The 14,378-nt window shown below is 39.2% G+C and overlaps 1 protein-coding gene across 5 annotated transcripts in view; it reads right to left on the bottom strand.

Annotated features, from left to right (window-relative positions):
- Positions 1-14,378, bottom strand: part of pcdh19 (protocadherin 19) — a 184,850-nt gene that overhangs the window by 71,101 nt on the left and 99,371 nt on the right. For all 5 annotated transcript variants that reach the window (XM_061891559.1, XM_061891561.1, XM_061891560.1 and 2 more), the window contains exon 4: positions 13,199-13,371. In XM_061891559.1, the coding sequence (XP_061747543.1) occupies positions 13,199-13,371 (173 nt within the window). The remainder of the gene's footprint in view (positions 1-13,198; positions 13,372-14,378) is intronic.

The raw sequence follows: 14,378 nt of genomic DNA, 5'->3' as shown, positions 1-14,378 counted from the left end.
AAACCAGTGAGGTCGACATGTTGTTTAAATGGTAAATAAAAACAATACAATGATTTGCAAATCCTTTTCAGCCTATATTCAATTGAATAGACTGCAAAGACACCATACTTAACGTTGAAACTGCAAAACTTAGTTATTTTTTGCAACTATTAGCTCATTTGGAATTTGACGCCGGCAACATATTTAAAAAAAGCTGCCACAAGTGGCAAAAAAGACTGAAAAAGATAAGGAATGCTCATCAAACGCTTTTTTGGAACATCCCACACGTGAACAGGCTAATTGGGAACAGGTGGGTGCCAACATCTGTTGCCATCAAAGCAATGTTATCATGGACGCCCCTGCTTATTTCAGCAAGACAATGCCAATCCACGTGTTCCAACAGCGTGGCTTCATAGTAAAAGAGTGCGGGTCCTACACTGGCCTTCATATAGTCCAGACCTGTCTGCCATTGAAAATGTGTGGCACATTATGAAGCCTAAAATATCACAACTAAGATCCCGGACTGTTAAACAACTTATGCTGTACATCAAGCGAGAATGGGAAATAATGTCACCTGAAAAGCTTCAAAAATGTGTCTCTTCAGTTCCCAAATGTTTACTGAGTGTTGTTAAAAGGAAAGGCCATGTAACACAGGAGTAAAAATGCCCCTGTGCCAACCTTTCAGCCACGTGTTGCCGCCATTAAATTCTAAGGTAATGATTATTTGCAAAAAAATAAATAAAAATAGTTTCTCAGTTCAAACATTAAATATCTTGTCTTTGCAGTCTATTCAATTTATTATAAGTTGGAAAGGATTTGCAAGTCATTGCGATATGTTTTTATTTACGACTTACACAACATGCCAACTTCACTGGTTTCAGGTTTTGTATTTTTTAAATACATATATAATCATTGAATAAATAAACGGACTGCACCGTACTTTGCATACAGTATTTTGCGGACTATATAGCACACCGGTGTGTATATAAGCCACACCAAGAAAATTTTAGGAAAACAACTTTTTTTTCCCCCATCTTAGCCAAACTAAACTATAAGCCGCATATATGTATATATATATATATATATATATATATATATATATATATATATACACACATGTTGTGAAATTAGTTATTTAAACACTGTAAATATTTATTTACATGCCTTTGTTTCCAAAACAGTGTCTGTAACACTGCAGTAAAAGCAAAACAGGAGTCATTGTCCTCCAACTTCCAGCTGTGTAAGACAGCTCTCCAGTCAGCTAAACACACTCCATAACTCCAAGGTGACGTCCTGTTGAATTTACTGTGGAAATTGTGAAACTGAAACAATACAAAAATAATGCCATTGTAAGTTAATAATGCTAAGACGGACACTCAGTGTTAGTATATTGGGTAATGCTAAGGACGCTAGCGTTATTACATTACGATAACACTAAAAATATGCATGGGAACATTCCTACAGACACCCTCCGCAATTGCTGCCGTGTTGAATAAGCTCTGCTTCTGCCTCCTCCTTTTCAGACATCAAAATGTGTCCATGGTCACACTGAAAGGCTCGGCGCCCCTAAAGAAGCTCACGCGGTGGCTTAAGTCAAGCAAATCCCTCCAATTTTACCTCCCATAATAAAGATAAAGAAGACTTTATTTAATACCTCCTTTAGAGCCGTATCATTTTTACATGTTAAAGATTACTTCAGAGATTTTCAAAGAGATTTTGTGTAATTTCTTCCTTAATCTAATCCGCCGAGAGGAAGGATATCTGAGGTCAGGTTTCACGGGGCCGAAGGCGGCAAACATGGCCGCCGTAGCGCTACTTGAACATACGTTTGCTCCTCTGTTCCTTACGCCCTTGTGTTTATTTCAGAGACTTTTGGCCATTGGAATTGGACAGATGGACATACTGAGACGCCAAAGATGCAACCCCCAGCGTGCAGGTCCAGAGCGGTAAGATGCTATGTTTGTACTTACACTTCAAATCACTTGCTTGAGCTCATTTTAGCGGTTTTAATGCCTCGCAACTGTCAGTCTTTTTTGGTGCAACACGTGGGCTTGTCGACACATTGCATGTTTGCGACTTACTCAGGGATATATTTTGGGCTGCCAAAAATTATGGATATAGGAAACTAAATATATTTTTTTGCTTTTAGATATTTTAAAACCCCCGAATTGAAATTGTTTTTATTAATGCTAAACAATACAAGGTAGCACATTTGTGAACAGACTTACAATTCTGTCATTTCTGTGGCCGAGTTGACAACAAAGAAAATAACACGCATTTTAAAACCTTTCTTTTTCCTATTTATAATTGCTGCATAGTATATGTATGTACAAAGGACCATTGATGCCAATCAAAACATGGTAGCACATGCTAGCTATTCACACGGAAAGTTTTTTCAATTCCATTTTCGTCCCCGAATGTTATTCAACATAATACATTGTAATAATTGATAATCCCGATTTATTTTTAATTTTAATAATGGCTTTTTTGCCGATATCGTGCAACTCTTAATTACCTATTCCGATATGAACCGATACCGATATATACAGTCGTGGAATGAAGAGATTATTATGCCTAATTTTGTTGTGATGCCCTGCTGGATGCATTAAAAAATGTGACAGGGTTTTCCAAAATAAATCAACTCAAGTTATGGAAAAAAAATGCCAACATGGCAATTCCATATTTATTTTTGTAGTCACAAAGTGCATTACTTTTTGTTAACATGCCTCAAAACCGCAGCTTTTGAATTTGGGACATGCTCCCACTGAGACAGCATCAGGAGGTTGAGGTGGGCGGGGTTGTGGTGTGGGTGGGTTAGGGGGTAGGGGGCAGCGGAAGGTGTATATTGTAGCCTCCTGGAAGAGTTAATGCTGCAAGGGGTTCTGGGTATTTGTTTTCATGTGTTTATGTTGTTTTACGGTGCGGATGTTCTCCCGAAATGTGTTTGTCATTCTTGTTTGGTGTGGGTTCACAGTGTGGCGCATATTTGTAACCGTGTTAAAGTTGTTTATACGGCCACCCTCAGTGTGACCTGCATGGCTTTTGAGCAAGTATGCTTGGCATTCACTTGTGTGTGTGAAAAGCTGTAGAGATTATGCGATCAGGCCGGCACGCAAAGGCAGTGCCTTTAAGGTTTATTGGCGCTCTGTACTTATCCCTACGTTTTAAAAAGTCATAAATTTAAATTTTTGAAACCGATACCGTTAGTTACATTTTAAAGCATTTATCAGCCGATAATATCGGCAGTCCGATATTATCGGACATCTCAAATCTTGATGTATTTTGAGTACATTATTTTCAATCCCTGCAGTATGATGCATATTATATTGTTTTTGTGGTGTGTGTGCATGCATTGCACAACAAAGAACCCGAATGGTATGGCTACTCTTTGTAAACCAAATGTATACGGGAAATTCTGGACTATAAAACCATTTTTTTCCTACGCTTTGAACCCTGCGGCTTATAAAACGGAGCGGCTAATTTATGGATATTTCTTTGCTGACAGTAATAATTTAAAATTAAAAAGAAATAAAAATCAAACACACTGGCAGGGTGTTTGTGCTATGGCGCCATCTTTTGGACAGATTCGCTCACTGCAGGTGCTGCAAGGTCCTTACATTTATCGGTAGTGCTGTTTTTTGGGGGTTTTTCAACCGGAGTTCTGTTTAGTATTCCAACTGTCCATAGCGTTCCCACTCGTATGATTTATTCATCGCTCCAAGCAACGTTTGTAAGTTTTACAATATAACTACAACACTTCTTACTTACTAAACAGTCCCGTGTGAGTGTTTCCATGCACATTTGTACGCGCTATCGTAATGTAATCAAGTTAGCGTTGTTAGCAGTAGCTAATATGCTAACATGTTTATTAGTGTGTGTTATTACCTTACAATGGCCTTATTTTTGTATTGTTTGTTTCACAAATTCCTCAGTAAGGTCACCAACACGTCACCGTGGAGTTATTGAGTCTGTTTGGCCGATTGGAGAGCTAGCTTCCGCAGCTAGTGGGTCCATGACGATGACTTCTGTTTTATTTTATCAGCCGTTTTACTGCTGTGTTACAGACACCATTTGTAAACAACTAGGGTATGTAAATAAACATTCACAGAATATTTCTGTGTATATAACTAATTTCACAATGTATATATATATATATATGCAGCTTATAGTCTGGTGAGGCTAATATGTGGAAAAATATTGTTCAAAAATGCAGTGGGTGCTGCTTATATCCCGGTGCGCTCTATAGTCTGGAAAATACGGTATTTTTTAAAAACTTTTTTGCAAACAAAATATGTACATATACAATATATTGTCGGATTGCACCCCTTAGTCTTTTCAGGATGTATTCATGCTAAACAGAACCAACTAGCACATTTGCTGACATATTTATGATTCTGCGATTTGTGGGGATGAATTGACAAAAAATAAACATACAATTGAACAATTACTGTATGTATAAATTTGATAATTTCACTATTTTATTTTTAGATGTTACTATTAAAAAATATTTAAACTGTTTGTTTGTATTTTTGCTTAGAAACAAATGAAACAATTAATAAAACAAACCTTATGCACAGAAAATATACATCAATCAATCAATTATTAAATTCCTTTATAGTCATTGTCATAACACTTAGGTCGTACATGTCAACGAGATTTTGTTTGAGATTTGTCTACATGGAGTATTTTGTAGGATTTCAAACCATCACTTTAGTTCCCTTTTCATTGACAGTCTGAATATGGACATGGATCACAGTGGAAAGTGCAACAAAGGTTTGCAACAATAAAATGCTACAGTGTGAGAAAAAAGGGGTAACATCCATTGTGATGGCGAGCAGGGGGGTTTAGTGAGCACAAAGGGATTCCTGCTGCATGTTTACGGGCACGTCGGGGTCCTTGTGCGGGAGGTAACACTTGTTGGGCAAACAGCGCCTTTCCATGGTAAACATTTGCTCCTTCCTGCTCCCTTTTGTTGTGGGCTCTTATCAACACCGGAAAACAACAATGATTAAAAAGGACGAGCTGCTATTTGTGCCTTGAGCCAACATAGCTGGCCGGTGCTTCAGTTTTAGAACTTAAACCGAGGTCTTGTTCCCAAACTCTGAAATGTTAGCGCTGTGCAGACATTGTCTTTGCTATTTGAACAGCAGTATTTTAACATACTCAAACTCAGTGGCCTAGTGGTTAGAGTGTCCGCCCTGAGATTGGTAGGTTGTGAGTACAAAACCCCCGGCCGAGTCATACCAAAGACTATAAAAATGGGACCCATTACCTCCCTGCTTGGCTCTCAGCATTAAGGATTGCAATTGGGGGTTAAATCACCAAAAATGATTCCCAGGCACGGCCATGGCTGCTGCCCACTGCTCCCCTCACCTCCCAGGGGGTGATCAAGGGTGATGGGTCGAATGCAGAGAATAATTTCGCCACACCTGGTGTGTGTGACAATCATTGGTACTTAATAAAAATAATTATAATAAAAACAATAACTTGTTGGACAGATACAATAATCCAATCAACGGCAAATTTTGTTGAGGCATGGTGAAAGAAAAAAAAACAGATGCTTTGATGAATATCTTAATAAATGTGCAGATATTGTCGAAATGTAGGTCCACTGTTGGAGTAACTAAGTTAGATGATGTAACCCTGTACCCTCAACTATAAATCACTTGCGAAATCAGTTACAATAAAGAAAAAAGTACTCCCTTGTGGACATAAGGCCGTTTCTGACCCGCCCATAGCTATGTGAGCCTGCGCCCGCATATGCCCTCCACTTGGCGTAGGACAGAAAAACCAGGCTTTGCTACATGTCTTAAGATAGAGGTCTGAAGCTCATTTATTTTTTTCAGTGAATAGGCCAACCAAGCCTTTGGTTTAATTACTTTAAATATTTTTTCCTGATCAAAACAATATAGCACATACTGGGGATTAAAGCAAGTATTTTTTAAATTAAATAATTTTATCATATTAAATATTGAAATTATATTTTATTTATCTTTATTTCATTTCACGTTTAATGCCTGAAAAAAATCTGTTACACACGTTTTATTGAAATATATTTTATAGATTTAAAAAAAAAAAAATAGTTTTACAATTTTATGATTTCTTCTTTTGCTACACACTTTGCAACATCTGAAAAATGTCCCTAACTCATTTAGTTTTAAAATGTCATCCTCACTATTATATTAGCTCCACTATGGACTGGACTTTCACAATATTATGTTAGACCCACTCGACGTCCATTACATCCAGTCTCCCCTAGGGGGTGAGGGGTCACCCACATCTTGCGGTCCTCTCCAAGGTTTCTCATAGTCATCCACATTGACGTCCCACTGGGTTGTGATTTTTTTCCTTGCCCTTTTGTGAGCTCTGAACCGAGGATGTCTTTGTGGCTTGTGCAGCCCTTTGAGACACTTGTGATTTAGAGCTATATAAATAAACATTGATTGATTGATCGATCGATTGATCCTCCGTTAGCATGAGTTTTGATAGCATTTGTGTTCAGTCTATTGCTGCGTTGTTTTCAGTGACATATGGACTCTTTTACGCCTGACAAGTGCAGATAAGTTGGTGTGTGTGTAAAAAGTGGAGAAAGTACACGTTGGCGCAACAAACTCATTAGCATTGACGCCACAGACACACAAAATGGCGTGTTCCACTTTTAAGCGATCTCAATGATAGATTTTAGCCAACACATTTCCACTACACTGTTGTGGGACCCTTAGAGCAAATAATGAAGTATGGGACCTTTTCAAAAGAGGGGACGAGCTTAGCGCTCGCTCCCATTGTAGTTCATCATCACTAATTGCCTCCATTAACGAGACAACATCAGCAGATCATCCGCAGTGACGGCGAATGAAGAGTCAGCACATTTATTTACCTTTCAGTGTTGATTAGCGCACGCGATGCTGCTAGCGCGAGATGATCCAGAGAGGAAGCGAGGAAGTGGAGCCAAGTCGTTACAAAAGACGGGCGAGCGGCCAGAGGAGGCAGTGAAGTCCATTTGCATGGCTGTCATTAAGTGTGTAGTAATCTTATTATTCCTCACTTACAACAACACCTTTCGCCAAACCGCTCTCAGCTACAGCATGAGTTTAACAAAGGATTATTGTTTCTTCACAGAACACTTTTCTTCTGTCCTGCGCTGTAAAAATGAGCTGTCAGTTTCGCGCCTGCACCGACAGTATTTATTCTCATTCCACCTTGCCATTGTTTGTCATATATCCTGTATTTATTTTCTTTCATTACGTGACAGGAAATGACCAGACAATCAGTAATTGAAGACACATGGAAAAGGGATAGATTTAAACACTTTTTGCTTCTTCCTACTCCTTTTATACAGTGTCCTTAACATTGTATGTATGAAACATTTATATTTTATTATGTGCAAAGAATGACACATTTTTATAAAAAAACGATATAGCGGATGCTAACCATTTACTAAACGTTTATTAATAATTTTTTTTGCAATTGTTTTGTCCTATAAATGATTTAATATATATTTTATTGAAAAATCAGGTTAATGATTTGTAATGAGTAAGTCGGACACGTTTCTAGTGAGGTTTGGACTCTGCCAAGGCTGTCCTTTGTCACCGATTCTGTTCCTAACTTTTATGGACAGAATTTCTAGGCGCAGTCAAGGTGTTGAGGGGATCCGGTTTGGTTGCCGTGAGATTAGGTCTCTGCTTTTTGCAGATGATGTGGTCCTGATGGCTTCATCTGACCGGGATCTTCAGCTCTCACTGGATCGGTTCGCAGCCGAGAATCAGCACCTCCAAGTCCGAGTCCATGGTTCTCGCCCGGAAAAGGGTGGCGTTGGGGATGAGACCCTGCCCCAAGTGGAGGAGTTCAAGTACCTGGGAGTCTTGTTCACGAGTAGGGGAAGAGTGGCTCATGAGATCGACAGGCGTATCGGTGCGGCGTCTTCAGTAATGCGGACGTTGTACCGATCTGTTGTGGTGAAGAAGGAGCTGAGCCGGAAGGCAAAGCTCTCAATTTACCTGTCGATCTACGTTCCCATCCTCACCTATGGTCATGCGCTTTGGGTCATGACCGAAAGGATAAGATCACGGGTATAAGCGGCCGAAATGAGTTTCCTCCGCCGGGTGGCGGGGCTCTCCCTTAGAGATAGGGTGAGAAGCTCTGTCATCCGGGAGGAGCTCAAAATAAAGCCGCTGCTTCTCCACATCGAGAGGAGTCAGATGAGGTGGCTCGGGCATTGGGTCAGGATGCCACCCAAACGCCTCCCTAGGGATGTGTTTAGGGCATGTCCAACCGGTAGGAGGCCACGGGGAAGACCCAAGACACGTTGTGAAGACTATGTCTCTCGGCTGGCCCGGGAACGCCTCGGGATCCCCCGGGAAGAGCTGGACGAAGTGGCTTAGGCTGTTGCCCCCGCGACCCGACCTCAGATAAGCGGAAGAAGATGGATGGATGGATGGATTTGTAATGATTTGATAATGTGTGACAGCCTGCTCAGAGGCCTTGTGGTTAGAGTGTCCGCCCAGAGATCAGTAGATCGCGAGTTCAAACCCCGGCCGAGTCATACCAAAGACTATAAAAATGGGACCCAGCACCTCCCTGCTTGGCACTCAGCATCAAGGGTTGGAATTGGGGGTTAAATCATCAAAATGATCCCCGAGCGCGGCCACCGCTGCTGCTCACTGCTCCCCTCACCTCCCAGGGGGTGGAACAAGGGTATGGGTCAAATGCAGAGAGTAATTTCACCACATCTAGTGTGTATGTAACTATCAGTGATACTTTTTAATAACAAAATATTTGATTGTAATATCTAATGAAATATTCATTATATATGTTTTTTGAATAATTTGTCATTTTATTTTATTAGACACCTTTTAATCCTTGAATAATAAAATGTACACTATATATTTTAGTACATTTAATTTAATATATTTTTTGTTTTATTTGATTTGATTTCCTACACATTTTAACCATTGAAAAATGTCCTTCCCACTCAAAGTACAATATGTTTTAGTTTGCATTTGTTTCATTAATTTATAAAATTTCCTTCACACACTATAAAATGTTTTTACTAAAAGTTTATTTCATTTAATGATACAACTTTCTATATTTGAAAAAATATATATCGGCAAATGTTTAATCCCTGAAATGTTCTTTGCACGCAATATATTGCATTTTTAAAAATGTAATATTTATAATTGTATTTTTACTACACAATTTTTAAACTCCTGGAAATGTTATTTTCACTCAAAGTACAGTATTTTATTGTAATATTAAATTAATAATAATCGTTTCACTAACCAATTTGTAATCCCTGATGAATTTCTTTCACACATTGTATATTTTTTTTCAAATATTTTTCATTTAATACATTTTTAAACGTTTTTATGATTTTATTGCCCAATGTTTGATCTTTGAAGTGTGCTTTGTGCACAATATATTTTATTTCAATAAATAAAATATTTATAATTTATTTTACTACACAATTTTTAGCTTCATAGTGCAGCATTTTAGTGTAATGTATTTTAATGTACACATTTTTTTATTTCATTTATCTATTTGAGGTATTGGATTTTTTATTTATTTAAATATTTCATTAAATTATACATTTTTTATATTTTTCATATGATTTTACCGCACAATGTTTAATCCCAAAAAGAGCCCTTAACACACAATTTTACTTTAATAAATTTATTATTTATAATTGTATTTTTATCACACAATTTGTAACCTGTTGAAATTTCCATTCAAAGCGCACTATCGTAATGTATTTAATTTATAATAATCACATTATTTTATTTTATATTTGTTTTAATGTAAATATTTCATTTAATGACACATTTTCAGTTTTTCATGTTTTTATCACCGGTTTAATCCCCGAAAAGGATCTTTATCACGCAGTATTGTTATTTTATTTTACTGCATTTAATTTGCTGATGTATATTTTTTAATATTTATAATTTTATTTTTACTACACAATTTTAAGTGGAATTGTAATTTCCATTTTAGATGCAGCATTTTATTGTACTATTTTTTATAGTAATCCAATTGTTTTTAACATATTTCATTACCATGTATTTAAATCCTTGATAAATATCCTTCACACGATCTAGTTAAAAAAAAAAAGTAATTTAATAATAATAAAATTGTGTCGTTTTGATTTGATTTTATTGGCAGTGTTTAATCCCTGTCGAGTCATTTCCCCTCTGCTGTGCTTCGGGTAATTTTTTTTAAAGTTTCGACAACTCGGGCACGTATGCTCCACTGATCCGACGCACCTGTTGGTGTTTTCCTGCGAGCCTTAAATAGCTCCCAGGTGCACAGCAACATCTGCAGACATCTTCATCCTCCTCAGCGTGACTGGCAGCAGTTAAGCATGAACACGACTCCTGCCAGACGACGGGATGTCTTTTTAAACGCTCCGGTCAGACATGAAACATCAACGTTGGCTAAATGATCCGTCTGAATAATGGATCACGGTGGACGCATGTAGAAGTCCACCTTTTGTGAGCCTAATTGCTGCCATCTCTGCTCTCTGTGATGCAACGGGCCTTCAAGTGCAAACACAGCAGCTGTCAATCAATGACGTTGCCGGAGGTTGCATCAGAAGGGGAGCCTGAAGGCCCGCTTGGCAACAGGACTATCGTCAAAAGTTGTGAAGGGTACCAAAATAACGGGCCAACATCAGAAACCTCGGGAGGATTCCAGTTTAAAACGTGCATCCCCTGAGTCCTACTTTGACGGACAGAACACGTCTGAAATTTCAAGCAACAATCAAGCCTGATCAATACATTAGGAAGGGAAATAGTCTGTCATTGCCATGGCGACATGGGCTGACCTCATTTGGGGCTCTGCGGTTTTAGTGACCACGTTCTCGGTTATGTCAATCACATGAAATGATTTTTTTCCTCAAACATGGGCAACTGGCAATGGAGCAATTGTCAAACACTCATGCATTTACATTACTGTTATATTTATGACCGTGGGGACATTTCCAGAGACAAAAAAAAAGTAATTAAATTGAGGCACCTGTATCTCGGTCGCACATTGCTTGCCTGCCTCTGGTATCATACATCCAACCCTGTTAAATCAATGAATGAATTAAGGAATATACATTTAAAAGCTTACTAAAACCCACTACGACCGACCACGCAGTATGATAGTTTACATATCAATGATGAAATCTCAACATTGCAACACATGCCAATGTGGGCTTTTTAGTATACTAAATTGCAATTTTAAATTTCGCGCGAAGTATCCTGTTAAAAACGTCGGTATGATGACGCGTGCGCGTAAATGCTCGGATTGTAGCGGACATTTTTTCCAGCCCGATCCCAGCTATAAGTAGTCTGCTTTAATCGCATAATTACACAGTATTCTGGACATCTGTTTTGCTGAATCTATTGCAATTTGTTCAATTAATAATGATGTGAAAGAAGAAAGATGTAGGTGGAAAGCGGTGTATTGCAGCTGCCTTTAGCAACACAAACACAGCCGGTGTTTCCTTGTTTACATTTCCGAAGGTGAAGCTTTACTATGGAACAGAACGGTCAAGCGAACATGGTTCCCGACCACATGTCAACCGGCAGGTTTCGGTGAGAAAATTGTGGTAATAAGTCGGCTCTTACCGTAGACATTTCAAAGAGGCAGCTGCGACTCTCTTGCCTACTCTGTGGCTTCCCTCAGAGACACTGGCGGTCACCACACCTGTGGCCACACCCCTCCGACTTTCAGGTACGACAGTGTAATCTCACTATAACACTAGTAACACAAAAAGCAGATAAGGGATTTTCCAGAATTATCCTAGTAAATGTGTCTAATAACATCTGAATCGCTCCCACTGCCCTCTTTTTTTTTTCTTCTTTTTTTTCTAGTCCTTCACTCTCACTAGCCTCATCCACGAATCTTTCATCCTCGCTCAAATTAATGGGGAAATCATCGGTCCGAATCGCTCTCGCTGCTGGTGGCTATGATTGTAAACAATGTGAGGATGTTAGGAGCTCCACAACCCGTGACGTCACGCGTACATCGTCTGCTACTTCCAGTACAGGCAAGGCTTATTTATTAGTGACCAAAAGTTGCAAACTTTATCGTTGATGTTCTCTACTAAATCCTTTCAGCAAAAATATGTCAATATCGCAAAATGATCAAGTATGACACATACAAATGGACCTGCTATCCCCGTTTGAATAAGAAAATCTAATTTCAGTAGGCCTTTAATAAATTATTAAATATAATAAACGTTACATACGAAAATATATATCACAAATATATGTTTTAGAAATTCACTTAAAAATCATTGTATATATGGTAAAATAAAAACTAAAAGATTGGAATATGAGTTGTTAAAATATTTTTTTAATGAATTCGACAGCTTTCACCACAAATTTTCATCATTTTTCAATGAATAAAAAACATAAAAATAAAACGGACCACCATGAACCACTTCTGGTTATTTTCTTTTTTAATTATCGAGCATTACTTTCATAATTATTTTTTTGAAAATATAAAAAATAACAAACAAACAAAATGGTTAAACAGAATTTTTAAACATTTTTTTTCTTTTAATTACATTTTTTTTTTTTTTACAAATTCCCCCAAAATTGTTTGAACATGGTAAAAAAAAAAAAAACGTTTAACAAGGACAATGTACATTAGCATTCTTCTATCCGTGTTCGCCAAACGGCTTTTAAAAATACGACCTCTTAGAATTATTTTGTGAATCTTAAGAAAATATGGGAAGTCAAACAAATAGCAACATGTAACGTTTTCCTCACATTTTCATCATTTTCAAATAGTCTTGCATTTGTACTCTCAACAGTTAAGTCTCAAAAGTAACGTGCCTCAAGTCCAAACTTCCTGAAGCTGTTCTTTGAACAAGTGGTCAGAACATCGCGACCAAACCCAATGATATAACCGGAAATCTACGCCTTTGTAACGTTGATGCGTATTGCATTTGCTGTTACCATGGCAACCCAAAAACACGTAAATTGGACCTGTGTGTCCTTGCAATTGCCATTGAATTTGCGACCAAAATGCCAGCCAACGAGTGGCGGTTGGAAGAAAACATGTCCTCCATTGTCGTGTACTTCCCTCTATTATTTTTTTGAAGTGACTAGCACTGAGATGTGTCGCTACTCGCGTCGCGACAGACATTCCTCCTACACGCTCACGCTTGTAACATCAGAAGAAGATGCTTTTTCCTTTGTGTCGCTGCCGCACAATAACAGACGCGTCTTACCTTGGTCTGGCAGCTGGCAAACATTGGGGGGGACGGTCATGTTGAGCATGTCATTGACGGCCGTGTCGACGTAGTGTCCTCGGTGGACGTCGTGCTCGCTGTCGGTCTGGTCGCTCTCCTCGTGCCCGCTGTCCTTCAGACTGTTCCCCTCCAGGTCCTTGAAGGTGGACGTGCTACACGGAGAGGATGTTGATTAACTGTCACGTCACCTTCGCTCACATGTGTCCAGATTGGCGTATGTGTGTGTATCTGTATGTGTGTGTGTGTGTGTGTGTCCCCTTCCTTCCTGTTCTCCTGTTTTCTCAAGGACATCCTCATATATTCCCGACATATAAATAAATAAATAATAAATGGGTTGTACTTGTATAGCGCTTTTCTACCTTCAAGGTACTCAAAGCGCTTTGACACTACTTCCACATTTACCCATTCACACACACATTCACACACTGATGGAGGGAGCTGCCATGCAAGGCGCTAACCAGCACCCATCAGGAGCAAGGGTGAAGTGTCTTGCTCAGGACACAACGGATGTGAGGAGGTTGGTACTAGGTGGGAATTGAACCAGGGACCCTCGGGTTGCGCACGGCCACTCTCCCGCTGCGTCCCTATTTGCTTTAGGGTGCGTTCACATGTGTCATGTTTGGTTCAGTTAAAAGGAACATAGAGACCGTCCCAAATCTGGTGTGCACAAAACTAGATATGGATCTCGGTCCGCTTGCGAGTGGAACCATGGTTCGGTTCACATGAAAGTGACTATGGGGCTCTCATGAAGTTTATTTTACAAGCAGTTTTTTTAATGCGAGATGCAGGGAATGTACCGTATTTTTCGTAGTATAAGTCGCTCCGGAGTATAAATCGCACCTGCCGAAAATGCATAATCCATCCATCCATCCATTTCCTACCGCTTATTCCCTTTGGGGTCGCGGGGGGCGTTGATGCTTATCTCAGGTACAATCGGGCGGAAGGCAGTGTACACCCTGGACAAGTCGCCACCTCATCGCAGGGCCAACACGGATAGACAGACAACATTTACACACTAGGGCCAATTTAGTGTTGCCAATCAACTTATCCCCAGGTGCATGTCTTTGGAGGTGGGAGGAAGCCGGAATACCCGAAGGGAACCCACGCATTCACGGGGAGGACATGCAAACTCCACACAGAAAGATCCCGAGCCCGGAAT

Source organism: Nerophis ophidion, linkage group LG29 (genome assembly GCF_033978795.1).
Source record: "Nerophis ophidion isolate RoL-2023_Sa linkage group LG29, RoL_Noph_v1.0, whole genome shotgun sequence".
NCBI lineage: Eukaryota > Metazoa > Chordata > Actinopteri > Syngnathiformes > Syngnathidae > Nerophis > Nerophis ophidion.
The sequence above is the reverse complement of the archived record's forward strand: the minus strand, read 5'-3'. Positions and strand labels throughout refer to the sequence as shown.